The sequence below is a fragment of the Panthera uncia genome, chromosome E3 (genome assembly GCF_023721935.1).
Source record: "Panthera uncia isolate 11264 chromosome E3, Puncia_PCG_1.0, whole genome shotgun sequence".
In the NCBI taxonomy this organism is placed as follows: Eukaryota; Metazoa; Chordata; class Mammalia; order Carnivora; family Felidae; genus Panthera; species Panthera uncia.
In genome coordinates, this window is record NC_064815.1 from 20,966,984 (window position 1) to 20,991,872 (window position 24,889).

General features: G+C 49.1%; 1 protein-coding gene across 1 annotated transcript in view; it reads right to left on the reverse strand.

The window, feature by feature from the left end:
• Nucleotides 1-402: 402 nt before the first annotated feature.
• The window catches only part of AUTS2 (activator of transcription and developmental regulator AUTS2), a 1,037,388-nt gene continuing 1,012,901 nt past the window's right edge, over nucleotides 403-24,889 (reverse strand). Inside the window, exon 6 of the mRNA XM_049639197.1 lies at nucleotides 403-1,861. Within this exon, the coding sequence (XP_049495154.1) occupies nucleotides 1,790-1,861 (72 nt within the window). The 3' untranslated portion in view covers nucleotides 403-1,789. The remainder of the gene's footprint in view (nucleotides 1,862-24,889) is intronic.

The window sequence follows — 24,889 nt, forward strand, 5'->3', positions numbered from 1 at the left end:
CAGCTCAGAAGAAAGGCACCCTGTCAGGGGGATGACTATTCACAACCAAATAGATGCCACAAATCACACTCTGTAAGTAAACAAAAATAAGAATGTGGGAAACGTTTGATTGGAAAAGGGAAGGGGGGCAGGGGTGGGGGAGTCGGGGCTGCGGGGAGCCATTCTCATCAATCACTCTTCAACTTCCCTGAAGAGAGCCTTTCAGCTCGGTGAGGGCAGCAAGGGCCTCAACGAAGGTCCCGGAACGGAGCCAGCTCCCACTCTAGGGCTGATCCCAGAGAGGGGACACACATTCCAAAGCTTTTTGGAGCCAATGAGCAGAAGCAGAAGGGAAGCTTGGGGCTGGAGGTCCTGGGGGGGGGGGGGGGGGGAGGGGAGCGGGGGGCACCTGAGACCTCCTTTCCAGGCCCTGTCCTATTTTTATCTCCTCCTCCACCCCCTTCTCTCACCCAGATTTGGATCCACCAGTGTCTACCCATCCCCTTCCCTCATCAAAACGAGCAATAAACAATTAGGCATTTGTACATATGAGCACTGCATGCTATGAACCACAAACATCTTCTTTTATTGGGCTTTTAGCCTTATGGATAACAAATTTATACAAACTTCCAGTCCATCAAAAAATATGATGACATATAAAACCGGAATACTCCATCATGCCATAAAAAAGATAAAAACTCAATGTGACAATAATTCTGGGAGTAGCAGCAATCACACTAGCATCGACACCTCAAGGGAACTCTAAACATAATGTACTATTTAAAATGGCAGTTGGGTTCAAATTCTGAAATCATCTGGGAGCTCAAAAAAAAAAAAACAAACAAAAAAACAACAAATAACAAAAAACAAAAACACAACCAAAAACCCGGCACTTGGAAATGTGTCTTACTGAACCCAGCTTGCAAAAATGCTAGCCAAGGCAACTAAGCGGATGTGGAAGTGGCTTCAAATTCCTCCACTCCAGGGAGGCCCCACTTTGTAACTTGTACCAAGCACTGGTCCCAGGTAACAACAGCAGGAGACTACCACAGACAGCACCCCGTCTGTATTTAGTACCGACCGTGCAAGCACCCAAATCAGGTTCCACAGCGAAGGGGAGAAAGTCACTCAGTGTATGTAATTTATACCTTTCCAATTATACACCTTTGCGAAGGCAGTGATTGGAGACTCCCTTCGATTTCGTGATTTACAACAACACTGCTACAAATGAAAACTGCAGTGATCGAGGACAAGTTTTCCCTTAATGCACTGTTATATCATTAGCCTGTCTTAGTCTGACATTGCAGTTTGGAAGAAATTAATGGGACAGCACATATTTAAATTTTGCCCTCTTGCTCGTTTATGAACTTCACCGAAAGCCCACAGCAGACTGAGGCTTGGTTTATGACCATAAGCCAGTGCATACTAAACATCCACTGGTTATCAGGGTCTGCAGGACGAATCAGCTATTTAGAGTTCTATTTATAGTTCTCCGACTGCGGGGTAGTTGATAAGTAACAATAAAGTGAAGGCATTTGGAGAACTATTATTCTCCATTACCGCTTCCTGCATTAAATTAAACTCACATAGATAGCAGTGATTTCTTAGTCAAATCAATTTAAATAAGGATTCAGCGTATTCTTCAAAAAGAAACCATTCTGGAATACAACACCAGAGCATACAGAATCTGTCTCAGGCAAAAACACACAGGGTGAATCGTGGCTCCAGAGTGAAAAATGAAAGACCGTTTGTTTTTTATTCTGATTTTCTAGGCAATGACAATGAAACAAATACAAAAATCAGCCATTGCTCAGAACGAAGGTGTCTTACCTTTGTTTACAATAACAGTATTGAAGAGCTTTTCAGAGCTGGCATCTGATGCCTGAAAAACAAGAAAGGGAGAAAAAAATGTGATTATGGTCATTAATATTGTCATCACCATCATCACTGATTTTCAACCAGTTCACTACATTTTTAGCAAAACCTGACAGGGAAAGCAGCAATTTCCCCCAATCGTCCATAAGGTGGCGCTATTTGACTGCACGAGACAGACCTGCAGTGCAGCTCTTTGCTGGGGGAAAAAATCTGATTTTAAAAACGTGTCCTTATTAGACATATTATCTGTGCAAAACATATTTCTATGAGATGATACACAAAGCAATTCAGCTCATTCACATAATGATTTTGCAATTTCGTTGACAGATCATTATTTTGGAAATGGTGCTTTTTTTTCTTTGAGATGTACAGACATGCCTATTTTTCAATTTTCTTTCACAACCCAGAAATGCTTATTATTTAACGCTATGCTTTTCCTCACTAAAAAGTAATGGCTAGCACTTCCGGAAATTAATTTAAAGATTCAGCCGATGACCTCGAGATCCTTGTTCTTCCTAGCAAACCAGGACGACCTTGGTGTTGAAACAGGAGCAAGCTGACCTGCCCCCAAACCTGACACAATGCATGCCATAAGCGTTACATCCTTCCCATTTTCTAGAATCGTATCTGCTAATTACTACAGGGGCTTGAGGAAAGTGAGATAAACCTGTTTCAACAGCAAGAGTAAAGCCAGGGTAAATTATACACTAATGTTCTGGAAAATAAACACACAGTTGATTTGGAGGAAAATGCCATAATGCTGTAGAGGCACGGAATATTTGTAGAACTTCTAGAAAAAATTAAACAATTGAAGTAAAAATAAGCATCCCCACTAAGATAATCTGAAAATGGACCTGCATTTAAAGTTACAATGGCTATGCTGTAACCCTTGCCATGCAACCCTTGTAAATCATTTGTCTTTCACACTCTATACATAGAGATGCATATTTTGACAAAGCAAAGCATAGCATGTTGAATAAATATAGAAGGAACTATAAGAATCGGGGGGGGGGGGGGGTATATCCCAAGTACAGCATATTCTGTGACTCTGGGGCTGGGGGGCTGACTTTGGGGACAAAGAAGGTACTCAATTTAGCCTTTCTGTGTTATGTTGATGAAAAAGAGATATTCTTATGTATATCTGGGGAACATATTCTGGTTTTCAATGCAAGGGATACAGAAAGACAAAAAATATTTTTATTATGAGTATTTCCCCCTTTATTTTCCTCCTAACCTCCCTACTGTAGAGGTGGTTCAGAAAATTAATAGATCAAGGGGAAAAATGAATGTATGTGTAAAACAAGGATTGGCCTGCACACACATGTATATACCGTTTAAAATAAACCCTAGATAGCTTTAAAAATTTTTTTGTATGAATAAAAAATATGCCAAAGGCCTTCCTGACACCTTAGAGGTAATTAAATAAAACTATACAATAGCTTTTCAGAAAAATCAGCTGCCAAAAAAGTGTGGCATGGAGAAAGAAACAAAATATGCCTTAAACAAGTCAGAAAGATTGTTAATAAAGGCAAAAATTACAGTAATAGTGCTGTGACATTGCTATCTGTAGTGAGATGTCTAGGAATGTGAGTTTTCCCTGCTAAAAACTCAGAGATAAGCCTATGTCACCATTCGTGAATGCAAAAGCATCCCTTAGTTTAAACTGGAAGGGCTATGTTAAATTCATGGCTTCTAAAAACAAACTCCGGCTGATACGTTTAAGAGAAAGAAAAACAGTCCATTAATGAAATCATCTTAAAACGGAAATCACCTTTGCAGATACAGGGATTCCCTATTAAAATCTGTCTAATTGGCCCAAAGAAATAGGACAATAAATGCAAATGCACCCCAAATGCAGAGAAAGTGGGTGAGGAAAGGAAATGGTTCCCGATTGAGTTTTTATTTGTGTGGGTGTATGAGATCCAATAGGACAGAAGCTGCAGGTTAACAGGCCCTCCGGTTGTCTGAAATACCTCCTAGGGGCTGTGGCCTTTTGTCGGCTCCCCTGGTCTACACAACACACGCTATTCTCAAGGAGGCGGTTAAGTGTTCCTTGTATCTGAAGCGAACTTAGGAAAAGTGATTATGATGCCAACCGGTAAGTTATTAAGGAACTAAGTCTGACAGGATATTCAGAGAAGATCAGGAGTGTGCCTGCTAATAACAGCTGAGCCCTTTAATTTTCTGATGCATGTCACAAAGCCTGAAACGATGCCTCTTCTAATTGGGGAAGGGGCCGCCTCAAAAAAAGCCTCCGCAGGAAAACACCCCAAAGAAAATCAGTGCAATGGGACAGTGGCTAATCATAAAATGATTCTGGATCCCTTCCTTCTCCCACCCAGGTGGTTGAAACTATGGCGGCCCACCGTCCTGAGAAGTCAGAAAGGAGCTTCTTGGCCGAAGTCTAAAGTGGAAACTACAAGAAAATCCTTTACATTTCCTCCACCAACTTTCCAAATTCGACTTCTGCCTTTAAAGCATCTGTGTAAATTATTTGGCCCTTTATCTTGGGGACGTTTTCTTTTTCATGATTTTTAGAAGAAAAAAAAAAGTCTGCAATTCCTTGTACTACCTGGGCCATTTTCCTGGCCGATTTTTTACTTTTATTTTTCCATCACGAACGTCGAATGGAAACATGGTGAGCGAGAGGCTAGTCGAGGTTTCCCTTCTCTCCTTTTTTTAACACAGGGGTACCCTTACACGCTAAGGACTTCTACATTTTGCCCTCATTTCGCTTCACACCCCTCGCTCGGTTTGGGAGGGTGAGGGCGTAAAGTGGCTGCATGTAAAAAGGACAGAAAAACAAAGCTCTCTTTTGGCTGCTTTTTAATGGGGGGAGGGGGGGGGAGGGAGAGATTTTTTTTTTGATACTAAAAAAATTACTAGAGGCCGTAGTTGGTGTTTAGGGAAAAGTTAATAAGTCAAACAGATTGGAGGAAAGAGCGCCGAGAATGGGAAAACGAATGCGAGCCTTCCGTGCAGACGGGGGTGGGATGCGGCCGCTCGGGTTCGAGGGCCACCTCCGTTCTCTCCGGCCGCAGACCCCGGGGCGCCCTCCGCACCCGCGCCCGCAGGAAGAGGGACTTCCCAACAAGGGAAGAAAAGCCTCCTCGAAACTTAAGCGCGAGTTCTTTCACCGACTGCCGCCGACCGCGAGCCCAGACCTCCTCTGGCTTCCCTTGGCACCGCGTGCGGGCCGGGATCCCGACCTCGGAGCGGCAGCGCCACGCCGCGCCTCGGTCTCCAGCCCGACTGGGCGCAGGCCCCGGCCCGGGCCTCGGTCCCCGGCCCCGGGTCGGCTGGAGCCCCTCGGGACCGGAGGCGCCGGGCCGGCTGCGGCCCCCCGGCCCTGCCGGGCACGTCCGCGCCGCCGCTCCCCGGCCGAGCTCGGCCGGCCCACGGAGGAAAGTACAAAGGCGGGCGGCCAGGCCGCGGAGGGAGGGTGGGAGGGAGGGCAGAGGGAGGAGGGGTGGCGAAGGGGGGCCCGGGCGCGCCAGACGCGAGGCGCCCGCCCCTGCCACCTCTGCCCGCGGGCCCGGCCGCCGCAACAAAGACCCCCGACCCGGCCGCCTCCCTTCCGAGCGCGGGCGGCGAGCGAGGGAGCCGCGCCCCCGGGGCTGCATTACCTGGTCGCAAAGGGTTAAGCGGTCCCGTCAGCCCCAAGTTCATGGTTTGGTTCCTTAGCAGGGCTCACGATGGGGGATCGGCAGAGACCAGGGGGGAAAAGCGGCCAAACACACGAAGAGAAAACGCCCAACTCCGACCGGGCTGCGTCCGCAAGTCTGTCCTCGGTTCCTCGCGAAAGTCTGAAAGCGGATGCACGGGACCCAAATCCGTACGAGAGCAGCAGCTGGCGGCGGCCGAGCGCCAGCGCCGCGCACACATCCAGCGCGGCCGAGGCCGGGCGGCGGGCGGCGGGGGGAGCGCCCGATCCGCGCCCGCCCGCTGCCTCCGGGCCGCTCCTGCGGCGCACGGGTCGGGCCGGGCACGGCGGGGACCCGAGCAGCGTCCCGGGCGGGCCGGCGGGCGGGCGAGGCGGAGAGGAGCGGCCCGAGCCGCGGCCGCGGCGCGCGGAGCTAAGAGCGAGGCGGCGGCGGCGGCGACAGGACAAAGGAGACCATGTGCGGAGGGAGGGAGGAGGGAGAGGGAGGAGGAGGAGGAGGAGGGCGCGCGGCGGCGGCGGCGGCGGCGGCGGCTTCTCCCCGGCGGCCGCCTCGGGCTCCCCGACTGTCGGTCCCGCCTCTCCAGCAGCGTCGCGGCCCGAGTGGTCCCGGTCCCGCCGCCGCCGCCGAGGCGCTGGAGGGAGACGCTCCGGGAGTCTTTATTCGGGGCCGATCTCGCCGGGCGCGGCGCGGGAACGCTGCAGCGGCCGGGGCGCCGGGAGGGCTGCGCGGGGCCGACGGCGCCTCCTGGCCGGAGCTCGCGGGCGGCGGGCGGGCGGCGGGGAGCGCCCGGGGCTGGCTGGGCTCCGGCCCGCGCTCCGCTCGCGGGCGCCTGCCTCTCCCGCCGGCTCCCCGCTCAAGTGAACTCCATCGGCGGCCGCCGCCGGCGCCGCGGACTCCCAGGCTGGACGGGCGGCAGGAGGGGGCGGCGGCGGCACGGGGGCCCCTCGCTCCGGACTTCGCTCCCCGACTGCGCCGAGCGCGCCTCCTCCAGACGCTCGCAGCTCTCGGAGCGGGACTTCCTCGGCGCGCCGAGCCCGAGCCGCCGGTGCCGCCGCCCCTCCTCCGTCCCGCCCCGCGCGCCCCGCCCCTCGCCGCCCCTCCTCTCGGCCCCGGCGCCGGGTCGGCCCCGCGGGGGCGCAGTCCCCGGGTGCGACATCGACAGCTGTCGCTCCCCCCCCCCCCCACCGCGCCTCGGGCCCTGGGTCCCCACGGCTGCCTTCCCCGCGGGCGGGCGCGGCGGGAACTGCAACGCTCCTCGCCCTCCCCACAGTTGCCGCTTCCAATATCGCGCCGCGGCAGGGAAAGGCCACTAGGCCCGCAGCCTGGGGTGGAACTGAGACCAGGCCAGTCTCCTCTGCAAAGAGAGGGCTCTCTGGGCGGTTGTGAGGGCCTGCTGAGAAAGTGATGTAGGTCGAGCGCCCGGCACACAGTAGGTGCTCAAAACGAAGTAATATGCCCACTGTTGAAAATGAAGCGGGGGGGGGGGGGGGTTGGTCGGAGTCTAGTATTAGAACAAAAAGGTCTTCATCTCGCCTCATTCCCACCACAATCAGAGACTCAATGCAGTTTGTCAAGTCCTAGGGATAATCCAGAGGATGAACTGGCCATTTACAAACCCCCCCCCCGCCCCTTACTCTTCAAATGCACTTACATTTGCACACCTCACACGCACAAAAGGGGAGCGGGTTGGTTCCCCAGGCGTCTACCAGATGTAGGAAAAGGACGAAAGCAAGGCACAGCCTCACTAAATGGACGGCATTACTATCACAGTATCATTTGTCATCCTTGTGTTCTCTAGTGCTCTGTGTAGGGTCTGAGAAGGAGGGTGTGGGGACTCACTGACCACAAACTTGTTGTTTGGCGGGCTCCCCTGTACGACCCACTCCTGCCAAAGCCTACCCAGCTCCCTTCTGTCCCTGGTGGCCCCTCCGCGGAATTCCAGCTTCCTTAGTCATGATTTCAACCCCAGAGACCCTGAAAAGGTACTGGGCCCTACACGGGGGCAGGAGACCCTCCGCAAAGATCTGGAGCTTTAATTCCACATCTGCAGCATGACAAAGTCCCTCCTTAGTGCCCAGGAAAAGTTGCTGTGATTTTCCCAGCACAAGCGGGAGAAAGCGGCAAGCGAGGTGGAGATTGTCCCTGGGAGGGTTCCAGGGTAGATCGGGCTCCCTTGGGGGAGTGACGGCCACTGACAGGTCCTATGTCCCTGCTGGTGCCACTGTTACCTGGATTGCAGCAGAGAAGAGAAGAGGGAACAGGGCTTGGGAGAGACGTATATCACATACAAATGCCACGGAGACTGGCTTAAAGCAATAATGTCCCTTCCTCACCTCTTTGAAGTTCAACATCCATCACTGTTGGATTTCATGGCACTCCTGAACAACCTCTCAAGGGTAAAATGGGGGGTGCTTGCCGTATGGCGTAATTTTTTTCCCCTTTAACTTTCACATATGAGGAATTTTGGAAATAAGAGGGTCTCTTTTCTCTCTAGCCTCACCACCTTCCCGAAAACTGGCAGCACTATGTGGTATTTCTAAAGACTTTTTTTTTTTTTTAAAGATAGGTAATAGCCATTTTCTCTACCTCTACCCCCAAAGCAGTCAGAAGGAAAGGTGCCTTGCAGAAAGTAGTTGGCAGTTGGATTTTCCAATTGCTTATAAGATGTCACAAAACCCAGCTGAGGCCCTCAGGCTAGGGGCCTTCATTCTGAAGCTGTCTCTGCAGTAAGAGAGATAGCTCAAAGGCAAACATTAAATTTTCAAGAAAAGACATTAAAATGTTGTTTCTTTTGGAACAATCAGAACAGGACGGTTTTCTTGTCTTGTTGCTCTAATAAAATCAATATTACAGGGAAGAAATTGCCAGAGCTCCTGCCAGGTCCCCCACAGGGTAAACTGAGATGCAGGAAAGCACAGGGAACTTAGCTGACCAACAAAAACAACCACTTAGCCCTCTGCATTGCTTTCATCAGACAGCATTCCTGACACTTTACCAGGCCTTGCATTAGATTGTCATCTCTGATTATCAGGGACTGGATCTCAGAGCAGCCTGGGATAATCTGCATCTGTCCCCGTATTTTGATGATCTGTAACCAGGAGGAATGTGGAAACACCAGCAGCCAAGCTTCTGGAGGACCCACAGAACTGGCCTCTGTGCTCTGTGTCCCTATTCGGTCCCCTGTGCCAGCCTGTGTGGCTTTTGCCCTGTGAGGCCCACCACCACCATTTGGTGGGCTCCCTTCCTCCAACTCCCCCCAGACACTTGAATGAGTTCATCTTGATTCGTTTACAGGTTTTGTTCCCCCTCCTTTCTGAAAGGGAGGGAATCAATGTCAAAATTGGAAAGGAAGCGGTATAGAAGCATCAGAAGTCTGAAGAAAGAAAAAAAGGAAAGGAACGGAAAGGAAAGGAAAGGAAAGGAAAGGAAAGGAAAGAAGGAAAGGAAAGGAAAGCAAAGCAAAGCAAAGCAAAGCAAAGGAAGGGAGAGAGGAGGGAAAGAATGATGGATAATCACCCCAGGTGACTGGATCCTGGTCAGAGACGTGACTTTCAAGAATCAAGATTCATTGTGGTTGTTTTCCCTTGAGAAACTTAGTTTCCCTTTGTTGTAATTTTCACCTGAAGATTACAAAGTCAAAGGCTGGCAGCCACTGTTTCTGTTACATTCAAAAGTTTTAACATACTAACCACTCATGGCTTCTTAGGCCTTCAGCCTCTGAACCAGATCTAAGGAGGGCAAATCTTACAAAGTGGGTTCCCTAATAAGAAGCAGGTAGCAAGAATATGGACTCAATAGTCTTTCCAGTGTAGATCAATTATTTCAGAACCCAAACCAGATTTTAATATATGAGCAAAGACCTTGGCCAAATTTATGATTTACCAGCTAAAACTTAAAACACACACACACACACACACACACACACACACACACACACACACACCCAAGCCCAAGCTAAATTAAAATATGGAATCATCTTTCAATCTTAAAATACATCTAGAGATAAACAAGATTTGAAAACTAATGGTGCTTCTTCTACATCAATGTAAAATGGCTAAGTTCTAAAGCCTAAAATGTGCTTTGATTCAATTTGTAACACAAGTTACCAGGCTGAGATTAAACCTTTTTTGGTAAATTATTTCTTGCAAATTCTGGCCTTCTGTGGAGCATCTTATATAGAAAAGGCTTCTCAATTGTATGGTGTTCTCGCTCCTAAAGACAATGAACTTCAGGCACTCCCTGACAGAACATGGGGTGGGTGACTCGGTGGGTGGAGTTCAAGGAAAGAGGAAGCCTTTATATTTTATGTTTTATTTTTAAAGTTCTTTTTTTTTAATTTTTTTTTTTTTTAAGAGAGAGAGAGACAGAGAGAGAGAGAGAGAGGGAATCCCAAGCAGGCTCGGCATGGTCAGTGCAGAGCCCGATGTGGGGCTTCAACTCATGAACTGTGAGATCATGATCAGAGCCGAGACCGAGAGCTGGACGCTCAATGCACTTTAACATCCAGGCGCCCCTTTTGTTATTTTTTTAAAAGTACACCCAATGTGGGTCTCAAACTCATGACCTCGAGATCAAGAGTCGTAGGCTCTACTGACAGAGCCAGCTGGGCACCCCTTGAATTTCTTTTTTTTTTTTTTTTAATTTTTTTAACATTTATTTATTTTTGAGACAGAGAGAGACAGAGCATGAACGGGGGAGGGTCAGAGAGAGGGAGACACAGAATCGGAAACAGGCTCCAGGCTCTGAGCTGTCAGCACAGAGCCCGACGCGGGGCTCGAACTCATGGACCGCGAGATCATGACCTGAGCCGAAGTCGGCCGCTTAACCGACTGAGCCACCCAGACGCCCCTCACCCCTTGAATTTCTATACTTTAAATGATGTGGTATAAGAAGGCCACTAAAGTCGAGCGATAACCCAGGCGTTCTGTCTCCAACTGGCCTGGGGAAAGGTCACCCCACCTGGGTTATTTCGGTGTCTCTAGGAGCTAGATTTCTTCAAATTCTAAAGCCCTTCAAGCTTTGGAAATACAAGTTTCTGTTCATTCTTCAGGGAGTGGGCAAGAGCCAGCATCTGACTGACATCACCACCCTATCACTTCTGAGCCAGGACACCTTGGGAAAAATCTCTTCACTCTTCGTGCCTCCGTGTTTCCTCGCGTGTAAGATGAGCAGCCAACAGTACCCACACCTCTGCAGTCGCTGCCAGTAACGCCACTGGCACTTAGTAAGTGGGCTGTAGGTGTTGGCTATTATGATTGAAGGTGACACTCTTTTTCGATCACTGTGGGGGCCGACAAAACCAAAGCTCACTCTACTATGGCTGCGATGTCCATTCCACTGGCCACGCCTTCTCCTGGATTCTTTCCATACGAACCACCGTACTGATGAGGAAAACAACCACTTGAACATCAAAAACACCAATCCAGAAAGTGGTGGCTATGATCTGCCCCACCTGCATTGGGGAGCCTCACCTGCACACAGGCACTACCCTGGGTGCCCCAACCCTTTCCGATGGGGTCAGAACCTGGAGACTGGGTAGCTTGGGTCACATACATAATAAGGCTGGTGGGATCTTCTTGATAGATGATAAAATCCAATCTCGAGTCAAGCAAAATGCTGTGAAGAGTTCACCAGGCTGCAAGATGTAATCAACCTCCTAATAGGGAGAGCTTCAACTTCTTCAAACGTAAAATAGCATTCATCCCAATTATGCCATTTTGACGTGCTGAATTGTAATTTCTGACTCAAACAGGCCTACAGTTTTATCTGTGACTATGGCAATGGTTTCTTACTGGTGCAGAGGTGTGTTTTGCCTTTTTTGTTCCTCTTCTCTGTGTGGGATACTCACCACCTCAATGTGATTAGAAAAAATTTTTTAACGTTTATTTATTTTTTGGGGGGGCGGGGGAGAGAGAGAGAGAGCCAGGGAGGGGCAGAGAGGGAGACAGAATCGGAAGCAGGCTCCAGGCTCCAAGCTGTCAGCACAGAGCCTGATAGGGGACTCGAACTCACGAACCCTGAGATCATGACCTGAGCTGAAGTCGGGTGCTTAACTGACTGAGCCACCCCGGCGCCCACCTCAATGTGATTTTAGATTCAACCATTCGATAACTATGTCTTGCACATCTGTATTCCCGCCAGAGCACAGGAATGGCATAAGAAACAGTCGTGAGCCTGGAATGCCCAGCACTTTACTGTCTATTTGTGAGGATATAATGCTAGTCTATTCACTGTCATATGCCTTCTTTCTGAACCAACCTGGTTTCTTGCGGTATAATTCACATTTTGGAATTTGTTTACCTGGCCGGTACCCCGCATAGTACTGGAAGGCCTCCCTCAACAGCTGCCTGGTGGGTGAATGAATGGATGGCCAAGGCTTTCCCAGGCTACTTGTAAAGTGCCTGACAAGCACTGGGGTACCTGATAAAGTGGAGGGAGACTCAGGGCAGAGGTCTCCCTGCGGGGCCTGCTGCTCCTTATCCATGGCAGGTGAATTTATTTATTTTAAATATTTATTTTTGACAGAGAGAGAGAGAGAGAGACAGAGCTTGAGCAGGGGAGGGGCAGAGAGAGGGGGAGACACAGAATCTGAAGCAGGCTCCAGGCTCCGAGCTGTCAGCCCAGAGCCCGACGCGGGGCTCGAACTCACGAACCGCGAGATCATGACCTGAGCCGAAGTCAGACCCTTAACCGACGAAGCCACCACGACGCCCATTTTAAATTGTAGATCACGATCGCCTCCCCTAGTGATGAGTGGCTAGTCAACCTCGGATGGCCCCAAACCCCTCTGGCTCTGTGCCACCCACCCCTTCCGAATAGGTGATTTTAAAATGGAAGGTTCATTACTTATCACTCCGAAAGGAGGCTACAATATCTCATGCTCATACTGTCATAAAGCAAAAGCCTCTACCATTATATGCCTGTGTTGCTACAATTGATCATAGGGCTACAACAAGAGGGAAGTAAATAAACCGAACTGGGTTAGCTTATGATGCATACTATTGAGACGCAGGGGGGAATAAATATTTTCCAAGTGTAGACGTCAAGAAAAAGAATTTTACTTTCAAACTTCACAGTGTACTATAAACTACAGAAGGGGGGAGAAGTATGAAAACCATAAACTATCTCTTACTTACCCACCAAATCTACATTAAAATATTAATATTCAGAATCTGACACTCCCAAAAAGAAAGGCGGTGAAAAATAAAAAAAAATATGTGCAGTCTCTGCTCCTGTCGCCCAGGGGCATCTCATGTTTTGCTCAAGTGCACGAAGTGAAGAACATGAGGCCGTGCCCTCCCGGCCCTCACCTGTGCTTGGCCCACCCCCCCCCCCCCCCCCCCGCCCCCGATCACAGCATCACATACTGGTGGGTGTGTGCCATCTGGGGTCTAAAGACCTGACCCAATATGGAGTTGCAGTTCTAACAAGCATATCAAGCGCCATCCGCGTGACAGGGGGAGTCTCCATTCCTCATTCCGTTGGCCAAACCTGGAACTGCACATACTCTCAATGCCTGTTGAGATCTAGAATAAGCCAGTTCTAGATCTAAGTCAAACTAAATTCTGACACCTACAGTCTAGAACGGTTCCCAGATCCGAAGGGTCGTGGGAAAGCTGCTGAAGCTGTGCTAACAGAAGCAGGACATGTGAGTTGACCTTCAGACTCAGACTAGTTTGAAAGGTGACGGACACCCTAGACGAAGGTCATCTGCAAAAGTAACGTGAGAAATGGTGGCCAACTGCGATGCACGTTAGCCTTTCTTTCCCTACAGCCTTTTCCCAAGGGGTTTGCCCTTTTTCCCTGGAAAAAGGTTACTTCAAAGTATCAATAATCTTGAGGGTCCTGGAAATTCTATTTCCCCCCCCCCCACCCCGTCTACTAACACACGCGGACCTAACAAAGCTTCTGTGCTACCCTCTTAGCTTCATTTTGTAGTATCCTGATGGTCCAAATATTTATTTGCAGAAATTCTTGTTGAGCAAGAATGCAACATTTGCTTCTTCTGTTTTGGTGACGCATACAGTTGCTGGGGTACCATGTGGGCAGCTAGAATATCAAAGAATTCCCTTGGTTTAGCTTTCCTGAAAGCATTCCTGTTGACGACTGTTTCTGATTTTTTGCCCTTACTCCAATCTTAGCTGTTCTCCCTGGGCCTTGCGGGCTGTCAGTATGGAGTGGAAAAGTCTAGCATGGCCAGTACAATAGGCTCTGTCTCTGTGCCTTTACGAATCACATGAACATACTTTGGAAATGGTCAAGGGCTATACGAATGCCAGCTGCTATGATCACACACTGAGGTTACTCAGGGGTGAGGGCCAGCCTGCATGCCTACCGAGACCTGTTAATTCCTCTCTGGTCCTGTATGATCTCCAATTACAGAGCTCTGCTGCAAATTAACTGAATCAGCAATTTCTTCTGCTCCAAACTATAGGTTGTCTTGAAGGGTTCCTTAGGGAAATACATTCAAGACGATGTCTGACATGTATTACCTGCTTCTTGGCCCACCTCTGGACACTGTCGTCCTTTAGGGGGTTAAATTTCCTTAGTGGTCTCAAGATGCTGCTTTGGAGGGCCAAGATTCAATGCCTTAAGGGCCAGGACTGTGCTCTAACACCACCACCCCCCGCCCCCCTCCCCCATCACTATTCCCCATAGAATGCCTTCTGTGTGGTAGATGGTCCATGGAGAGTGGTTAGGTCAATGAGTTAAGAATGGATGACCCCATCTTTGCCAACTAAACATGTAAAATAAAAGAATGAAGACATTATCTCAGAAATAAACTGTACAGTCCTTTCCACACACTGCCACCAGCTTAGGGTTTCACAGAATATAGAACCCGCCCCCCCACCCCCCGACCGGCTGTCATAATGCTAACAATAGAACACGTGTCAATTCTCTTGAAAACTGACTATGAATTAAACTACCAACCACTGGGGTAGCCACACTCTAAATATGGCCTCTAATACTTCTGTGCGTGCATGCTAACCTCCCACGAGCAGGTAGAGCCTGTGTCCTCTATTCTGGAATCTGGGCTGGGCCTGCAACTCTCTTGACCAGAAAAATGTGGAGGGAGCGATGCTGTGGGACTTCGGAGCTTAGGCGTTAAGAAGTCCTGGCAACTTTCTGCTTCTTTCTTCTTGGAATCTGGGCGCCACGTTGTGAGGAAGCCCACACAGAGAATTCTGGCATCAGGACCAAAGACCTGGTTGGGTTCCCAGCCCCCAGCCAGGAACGACATGCCGGCCATGTGAGTAAACATCTTGGCTTTGGCTCCCCTGGCCCTGTTGAGCCTGCCTTAGTTGAAGCCCTGTGGACCCGAGAGCAATGGTTTCTGTACAGTCCTACAGAACTCTGAGCAAATAATTGTGTTTTGAGGTGTTGCATTTGTAGTCTCTTACAAAGTCACAGGTAATGGAGACAGCCATCTAGGTCATGCCCCAACGTTCCGAAAAAGGAAGCAGATGAACACACGCCAGGATGAGACACATCCGTGAGCCGTCACCTCTGCTTTTGGCCCCTGTAAGGGAATGACGGGGGGATCTTGAGGGTAGAAGAGGAACGCTACTGAAATAAAGATAATTAACGGAAGTGGGAAAATCCTGAAATAAGACAAGTCTCTGCCGAAATAGGGAAAAGTTTTCTATTTGATAAAGTAGAAGAAAACTTAATGTGACAATGTGAATGCAAGAATAAATCTGATCTCTCCCTTTCCTTTTGGAGGCTGTGAATGTTTGCAAAACTAAAAAGTCTTTAGTGATCCCTTCTTTTATCTAAAACAGATTGCAGTTTTAAGCACAGCCTCATGAAACTGCAGGTTCAAAGGAACCTGAAGCCGAATTAGCATAAAATCTGGAATCCTCATTGCCACCAAACGCACGGCCGCCACCTGACAGCTCTTTTGTGATTTTTGGTTTCAAATAGAAACTGGAAGTAGCTGAGGTGGAATGGGCCAGGGCTCCAAGTGTTTAACACTCAGTCCCTCCTATGGACTCACACATTCGAGAGAGAGCCTTCGCCGGCTCCCTGAAACCCGCGGTTAGGGAACACAGCCCCCGTGTGGCTGCCCGCCCAACAAAACCCGTGGGGCTGGGGGTTGCTCACGTGACAGAAATACTTGGCTAATACTTTTTGGAAGTGTTAAATATTTTTAAGTAAATTCACAGACCTCGGAGCGCGAATCTGCTGGGACCGAGTGGGTGGGGGGGGGGGAGCGGGGGAGGGAGGGAGACCACCCTTTCCGAGTTTTTACGTTGCAAATGCCAAGAAACCCATAAATTCCAGACACTGCAATTTAAACACCAGCAGGTATGCAGATTCCCTCTCTCGTGATTCACTTAACACTTTCTGAGCTTCCTCTTTGGGTAATGACAACTCTACGCACCGACATTTAATTCTGGAAAACCCCAGGGGGGCTGCTTTGCCTACTGCTGAAAACAGTAGACCTACCTCTGGGACAGAAAAGTTACACTTCTTTTATAGCAAAGGGGGGGTAAGGTAGTATGTATCTAATTCCCCCTTGAGGAATGCAGGTGCCAGAAGAGGATTTTCTCACCCCCTCGTAGGGAGGGTGGGTTTTGTCCTGAGCCATCCCCGTCCCAGACTTCCTCCTCTGATCCCCATACGATCAAGTTCATGGATTCAAGTGACAGCTGGCTGGGCTGTGTCCACAGCACATGAAAAGCAGGCTGCGACCACGCAGGGAGGAGAGGCTTGGCCTTCCTTCTCTTCCTCAAGTGCCTCCCGCCAGGCCTGCCACGCCCCACTTAGGGCCATCTGCTCCTGAAGCCACTGCCACCGTGGACGAGGAAGGGGCTTGCTCCGTGGGGTGCGTGATTCACAGGGAGGCTGGTCACGGGCTCACTTTCACCCAGGTCTGTGCCTCCTCTGAAGTTCCTCTACTGTTTGGTGCACAACTTTGCACATTCTCCAGGAGGAAAAAAAAATGTAGTGAGCATCTGGTATTTACACAGAATCTTAGAGGGAGTTGACGGATTTAATTACAAGTGTTAGTAAAACAGGAAAATTGTAGCCAGGCTTTCAAATAGCCACTCGCCTCTAAGTAACAAGACTTTCCTTTGTGCTGCTGGTAAAGAATGTGATTTATTTCCTAAGCGAGTTTTCTTGCAGAAGGGGACGTTGGTGAGAAGACAGTTGCTTGGCTGGTAGCTTTTATTTTCATGTACGATGCTGTCCTTCTTATATAAAGATCAAGCTACAAACAACATTCAACCAGAGCGGTGTGCTCGGAGTTGTTTTTCCGTTCGTGAGTGGTGATGGATTTTCTCTCCGTTCCCTTACAGCTGACAACATGCATTTGTGAAATGACTGGCTGGGTTTAAAGGCACAACTTAAGGCCAGGAAAATGATTGCAAATAACTGACCTAGACGAGGATTAGAGAACTGACCTGATCCTCACTGGCTCTGGTGAGTTTTAATAACCGGTTGCAGGGCTACTGAAGACCATTACGGCGGAGGTGAGGTGCTTGTAAGAGTGCTGTACCGCATCAGCAAGCTCAGGCAATCTGGGTTTTAGAACAGGTTCAGTCCCCGCCAGTTGTGGCCTTGGGTCTAAGCCACTAAAGCTTCTCTTCACCATTAAAACCCATATAGGTTGGGGGGCGCCTGGGTGGCTCAGTCGGTTAAGCGTCTGACTTCGGCTCAGGTCATGATCTCCCGGTCTGTGGGTTCGAGCCCCGCGTCGGGCTCTGTGCTGACAGCTCGGAGCCTGGAGCCTGCTTCGGATTCTGTGTCTCCCCCTCTCTGACCCCGCCCCCCCTTCATGCTCTGTCTCTCTCTGTCTCAAAAGTAAATAAACATTAAAAGAAATGCATGTAGTTTGGGACAAATATTCTCTCTCCTGCTACCTTCCATACGTAAGGTTTTGTGATTCTCTATGATCTACTATCTAGATTATAAACAGAGAACAGTCTCTGCGGTGGAAAATAACATTATCCTTCTTCCATTTGTTTGGAGGTTACGTTGTTATCTCCGTGGGACATACTGTTTGACTTATTTTGTCTGGGGTTCCCACTCTTTTAGAATTTCCTGATAAATCACTGAAATGTCCGAAGTATGCTATGGTTTGCATTTAATCCTTCCAACTGGTGAGTACAATTTAACTTCCTCATCAAAAGAGTCGGGGCAAAGTGGGCCTCTCAGGCTCTGGGCGGCTGTCACTTGGTACCACGGGCCCATTAAACATATTTGTCAGCTTTATGCTTTAAAAGCAAAACCAAAAGGGTAAATGTGTCATCACGTACTCTTTAATCTGAAATCTACAGGGGAAGGAGCTCAGAAAGAAAGAAAGAAAATACACACACCCTGCCCTAACCCCCTGCATGTGCTCATGCACACACACACACACACACACACGCACACACACACACACGCACGCACACACACACACACACGCGCGCACACACACACACACACACACACACACACACACCAGGACACGACCAAATGTGAAGCTGGCTTTTGTCTTCATCAGACCATTCCTGGCCAAGGCAATGTGCACACCACATTGGGAACCAATTTAGTCATTTCTGACTTCTCGACAATCAAATAAAACAATAAATAGCCTGAACTGGGCTTGAAGGGGAAAAGGACCACATGAATTTCCTCTCAGGACATTTTTTTTTTTTTTTTAACATGGAAGTTTGGCTTGAAAAGAACTCATTGCACAGACACATGTGGCCTCAATAGGATAGATCTTTAACTGATGAGACAGATTCCAGATTCAAGCACACTGTATCAGGGTTTAAATCCTCAGAATTTGGTAATGGAAAGTTTGGGTCACGTTAAGGACTGTGGGATCCAGGGATAAGATTTAGTTTTAAATTAGCCTCTTGGGCACAGGCTGAGCATTCCCCTAAGAAGCACCATATGTCTCAAATTCCACCTTTTTCCTTCTCTCCTGGCACTTCCCTGTGGATGGACCAGAAAACCCCTGACTTCAGGCCGCCTCCTTGTGCGTTTTTTGTGGACCCCCATCCTTATGATGACTTTTTTTTTTTTAACTCTTTAAAAAAGTTTCCCAACCTTTTATTTTGAAAAGTCTCACACTTACGGAAAAGGTGGTATGAATAATGCCTAACCCTGCCCCCCTCCCCACTCTTCATTTATATCCCTCTACTGGTAACACTTTGCCACAATGACTTTATCTCTCCTCCCTCTTGAGCTGTATTAAGACACACATATCTACTCACTTAGTGTTTGGGGGTGGGGGGTCGGGGTGGGGAAGGCAACCTCTTCCAGATTTCCTTCTGGCACTTTTCCTCACGGCTGCTGGTCTGAGTGGTCAGCATCTGAGACTGCGATTGGGTCCCGTCTACTGGGACAGGGTCCCAGTGAGTTGCAAAGCCACACGTGTGTTTAAAAAGTCTGCACACGCTTGGTTCTTTCTGCTTCCAGGACTCGTGATGACTCAGCTCAGCTGAGGGGCCCTGGAAGTTGCCTGGGGCTTGGTGGTCAGTCAAGAGTGAAACTGGGCTAAGGGAAAAGGAGAGGGCCTGCTCGGAGCCAGGGGCACTTACTTATCCAGCAGGGATTGCAGAGAGGCTCATTTGGAGGCAGGAGGCACTCAGCCAGCTGACCATATAGCACAGTATTCGACTTGTCACTGTTCCTTCATCTGTAGATGGAAAGTATGACGTTCCCACTCCAGAGCCGCTGAGGGTTCAGTTCACTAGAACAGTACCTGGCACACAGCAAGCACTTAGTACATGTATCTGTTACTGTCCTGCTTGCTCCCTTAGGTACCACTCTGAAGCAGAGCTAACAGGTGAGGCAAGAGGTGAGGTCAGTTAGCCTCTTAATCTCAACGAAGCCTCTCCTTGACTCCAACAGGGTGTAGCCCACTGTCTGATCCATCGTTAAAAGCCATTCACTTGGTAAGACTACTTACACTGATGATGAACTATGTGCCAAAACAAACAAACAAACAAACAAACAAGCCAAACCGAGGGAAACATGTTACTGGTCCTTAGGGCCCTTAAACGAGAAGAGAGGAGAGAAGAACAACAGAGAAAGAAAGCGGGACATGGTGGCATTGAGAATAGGACTTTCGGGAAGAAGGCGCATCCGCCAGGAGAAGGCAGTAGAAATGGGGTCCAGGTAAGGTGAGGAAAACCCTAAAGAGGCAAGGAGGCAGATAAGGAGGGGAGGCGAGGAGAGTTAAAGCTTGGGGGACCAGTCAAAATCAGGAACACAGAAGCATGAGGCGGCTTGCTGGGGAATATCGAGAAATTGCTTGGGACGAGAGGAGTCCAAAATACTGGGATCCAAGCCCGGCTGCGGGCAGGGACTCAAGACTGGACACCGAAGAGAGGGCTCAGAGTCACTGAGGAGTGAGGGTGTCCTCTGCGGAGACGACAGGGAGTGACTTCCCAGGGCACCACCGGGTAGTGGGAAGAAAGCACAGCCAAGGACAATACCTGGGATGGAGTCTGCGCTGCCCGGGCCAGGGAAGGAGCCACGGAAAGAGCGATGTGAGGTCAGCAAAGCGTCACGGCAGAACCAAGGAAGGGCAAGATGTCCAGGAGTAGGGCGGCAGTTGGGGTTCGGGGGTTACTCAGAAGTGGAAAACGTATCGGAGGTCGGGGAAGACAAGGACTGAGGCAAGAGAGAGGGCTGGTAAGGCAGCAGGTCTTTGATGAACAGCCAGAGAGCTGCAGAACAAGGCTGGTGTGACCACAGATTAACGATTAGTAAGTGAGCGAAGTGGTGAGAACAGAGGGAGGAAGTATAGACCACGTTCTATATGAGAAATGGAATGGAAACACACTGGAGGCAAATAGAAAGGCGCATAGTAGGGCCTGCGTCCATCTTCAACTGTCCGTGGCAGAGGCAGGAACACGGCACATCCACCCTTCAAACTTCTGTATGCAATTTAACATGCCCTTATGCTCGCTGTCCGTAGAGGAGTATCCCTGCCCAGGGATATTTTATACATTCATACATATAGATGGGTTTCTTTTTTTTTTCTTAATGTTTATTTACTTTTGAGAGAGAGAGACAGAGACAGAGGGAGAGAGAGACAGAGGGAGAGAGAGAGAACATGTGTGAGCAGGGGAGAGGCAAAAGAGAGGGAGACACAGAATCCGAAGCAGGCTCCAGGCTCTAAGCTGTCAGCACAGAGCCCGACGCGGGGCTTGAACTCACAAACCGCGAGATCGTAACCTGAGCCGAAGTCGGATGCTTAACCGGCTGAGCCACCCAGGTGCCCCTAGATGTATTTCTTAATAACAGGAGGAGCCATGCGTGCCAGATCCCCAGTAAATAATCCAAATGTCCTATACTTTACATATAGGGACCATTTTGTCCATGAGAGTAAACGAAAGCACAGGTAGAAAGAAACCTTTAAGGCATCATGGGGGTTTTAAAACGTGACTGCAAATCCTTCCCATGGGGGGTGGAGCCTACACCCCTTCCCTTGAACCTGGCGAATTTATGACAGAAGTGGCGTCATTTCCAAGGCGAGATCACAGGAAGCCTCGCTGCTTCTGCCTCTCTGGAAGCTCCTCCCAGAACCCAGCGGCCGTGCTGTGAGAAGGCCACGCCATGTGGGAAAACCTTGTGCAGGTGCCCCCACGGACAGTCCCGGCCAAGCTCAGCCCTGAGTCATGCCCGCCCAGGCATGGGGCATGTGAGGGAGGAGGTCTCCAGACGATCCTAGCCCCCTGCCACTCAAGTCACCTGGACATCCTGCAGCAGAGACCTGCTGTCCCCGCGGGGCCCTGTGCAAATTCCTGACCCCCTGAATCTGTGAGCGTAACAAAGGGGTGGCTGTTTCACACCTCGAAGTTTTGGAGTGGATAACTGGAACAGGTCTTTAAATATGGATTTCCCGCCTTGTCATGGGCATTTCCCGTAATAAAGTCCTTCACTTCGGAGGCAATTTCCATGATTGAGGGTGGCGGGGGGTGGGGGTTGGTGTGAAATACCACCGGAGCGTCCACACCAGAGACGCACGAGAAACTTACTAATGGGGCAGCGACGTGCAGGAGGTATATCACACCTCACACCACAGCCCCGAGGATCTTACCCTGTCACTTTGGAGAGAATCAACCAATGCAAAGGAACTTGATAAATATTTTCCATAACAAAACACAATTGGTTGCAGTGGGGATCCAGCTCTGGTCCTCATTAGTCACCCTTCACTTGTCAGACAAGCTCCAGATCTCGCTGAAATCCACTGTGGATTCTTTATAGTTTGTTGGGAAATGTGACTCTGTTTCCTTTATACCACATGCTTTCTGGAGCCTGCTTTTAAATCTAGAGTGCGTGCTTAGCTCCCTCTTCCCATAGGAAAGGAGCATCAGCTTCCAAACAGAGGTAGGAAGGTCGCAGCGGCTGCTTCTGAAGTGGTTGGGGGGGGGGGGGGGGGGGGGGGAGAGGGGGGAAGGCCAGGCTGCCATTATCAGGGGCCACCAGGTACCCCGGGATCACGTTAGGTGATAAAACACTTGGCTGACACCAGAAAAAAGAACATCACTTCTTCTCTCCCCACCCTTGCTCCCTCTTCTTCTTTTTTTTTTTTTTTAAGGAGGCTTTTTACCCTCATTAAATGAAACCTTATCTCTGAAAGACTGCAATCCTCAGCAAATGACAAGTGCGCCTAATCTCATTTTCTGACAAGTGATTCTGACAGCACCTTCCCTTTGATTTCTGAGACATGTAGTTAGACATATATTAATCTGTCAGTCATCATCCCTAGGAAGAATAAAAAAGAGAGAGAGAAAGAAAGAAATGAACATTTGTGAATATGAAGGCGAGACAAGAGGCTAGGACACCTATTTTAACTGATGCATGAATACTCCTTTCTCAGGCAGCCCCTCCCCTTCCGGCACAGGGAACATCCCCAGAGGGGAGACTGAAGCGGGCCCATCAAAGGGCCAGGGGAACAGGCATCCGTGATCTCAGGTTATGTGGTCCAGGGGAAGGACGTGTGCTCTCGAGTGAGGCAGATCAGGTCCAAACCCCTGTCCTACGTAAAGGCCAGGTGGATTGGATAAGATCTTTAATCTCTGCACATCAGAATCCTATCTGTAGGATGGGGCTCAGGGCATCGGCTGGCTGTAAAGGATAGATAATCTGTATTAACGTACATGCAGGGATAGAGCAGGCACCCAATCCACGGAAGTGCTACCTACTGTCATTTCTGCTGGGGTCTCCTGGGGAGACGTTGAATTGGGGGAGCAGGGGGAAACACAAGATGTACCCCCATTCCCTAAGAGGTAATGTACATAGAAGGAATTCTAGAACTGCAGGGAAGCTCTCACAAAGACTGCCAGGGAGAACCACATAAAAACCGGCACCCCACAACTATTTACAACTCAGCCTAGCATGCAAGTTGCTCCTAAACTATGCTCAAGAGATCCTTTCTCTTTTTCTGTAACCTTAAAGCAGATTCTTAACTGAGGCATTTGTAAAGGGGAGTGAATGCATATATTTTTTTTTTTTTTGGAGGGGTAGGGGGAGTCATGGGCACGAAATCGGTCCTGGGTCACTCTGGGGTGAACCGCGTCCATCTGCCTGTTTGATAGAATAAAAGTTAATTTGATATCGTCTAACACATGTCATTAGTCAATACCTGCATTGGGAGATGTCACCAACGTAAGTTTCTTTTCTCTTCACACAGAGACTGGCAAAGGCTTGGGACTGGCAAAGGGACCAGCCTTACCTCAGAGCTAACGGGGCATGAATGTGTCAGGTGTTGGGGATTCTTTTTTGAGAGCCACAGAAGACAAGCACGGACGGAAAGCTGTCTGATGTGCCAAGCGAGGCTGTTCCCCTTTGTCATTTGGTTTTCAAGAGGCTTGCCAACATATTCTGGAGACACCGGGCCGGCAAATGATCCAGAAAAGTCTTCTCTAGGAGTATACTACTCTCAGACAGGCTTCCGGGTTATATGCCTCAACTCCTCTACCTGCCCCCAAGTGACACAAAACAAAATGCCTCCCCACTCTTTCCAAGGCCCTCGCTGTATCGGTTCCATTTTCCAGGGATTGTGATCAGGTGGATGTGTTTAGCGTTGTGACATGCGTTGTGACATGCTAAACCAAGGAATGGAGAGAACCAAGGAATGGAGAAGAGAACGGAAAATGAAGAGTTTACGGACACATTTCCTCCCCCTTCCATACAAAGTGTTGTTCCATGAAAAGCAGGTACCTCTTAGGACATCTGCTATTTTCTTCTCTCCTTTTTCTCTTTGAATCTGAATGCTTGGCCATGCGTCTGTCTTCACGGAAATGAATAGAGTGGAACTATGGTCATGGCTCTCCCCCCCCACTGATGGAAGAACACTTGGGACAGGACAGACCGGGAGAACGAGACGGCCCGTGCTCAGGCAAAAATTATTCTGCACATCAGCTACAGGGGAGACCGCCTTGTTCCTCCTCCTCCGCCTCCCTTACCCACTCGTCTGCCAACTGGATAGTAATGGCCCCGGAAGGAGGAGGAGTTCCAGTACCAGGGTGGAAATACAACTGAGGAAAATCCCTGGAGGAAACGCAATAGAGTTTTTGGTTTTAGCAAAAATGAACTAGAAAGTCTTCAAACAAGGGAACACCGTAACTGCTCCGCGTTTGTGAACTCAGATTTTATAGTCCCAAGGAAAACAGATCAACCGAACAAATGACCAGGCTGCTCGCAAACCATGTCAACCACGGGGGTACATGAGAGGCGCGCACAGTGCCGTGTTGGGCTCGTCAAACACGACCTCGGAGTCAAAAGTCCTGGTTGGCATTCTGACCATGCCTATTGCTTCCCTGCTCTGGGCCTCCTCAGTAAAGTGGGTCTTGTTATATGAGCCCCTCTCAGGATTTGAAACACCTATATAGAAACACCTATATAGTTAAAAGGCACTACATCGAATTCAAAAGCTTTGGAGTATATTTATATGCATATAAATGGGTATATATTTGGTACACATTTACATGTCTAAACACTGGGTGTTACTGTTCAAAAAGATGTTTCCAGAACTTGAGAGAGGGTTATTTCATAGTAGAAAAACTACAATGAAAAATAATTAGAACACAAAGAATGAGACTGGTCAACTGCAGAAGTAGCCCAAGAGACTGCCTATAAATTCATGGCTGAAGGCTGAAGAGATCTGGAGTGACCCCAATCCAACCCAGGGGACCTTAGCATAATCTCAGGGAGTCAGGATCCCAATGTGATTAGGAGAGAGCTAAAATCAAATCAAATCATTCTCTTGTCTATCCATCCACCTTTCTATATGGCCTTCTGTTTGTCTGTCTTCCTTTCATCCATCCTCCATCCATCCATCCACCATCCATCCATCCCCATCCATCCATCTACCATGCATCCACCATCCACCATGCATCCATCCATCCATCCATCCA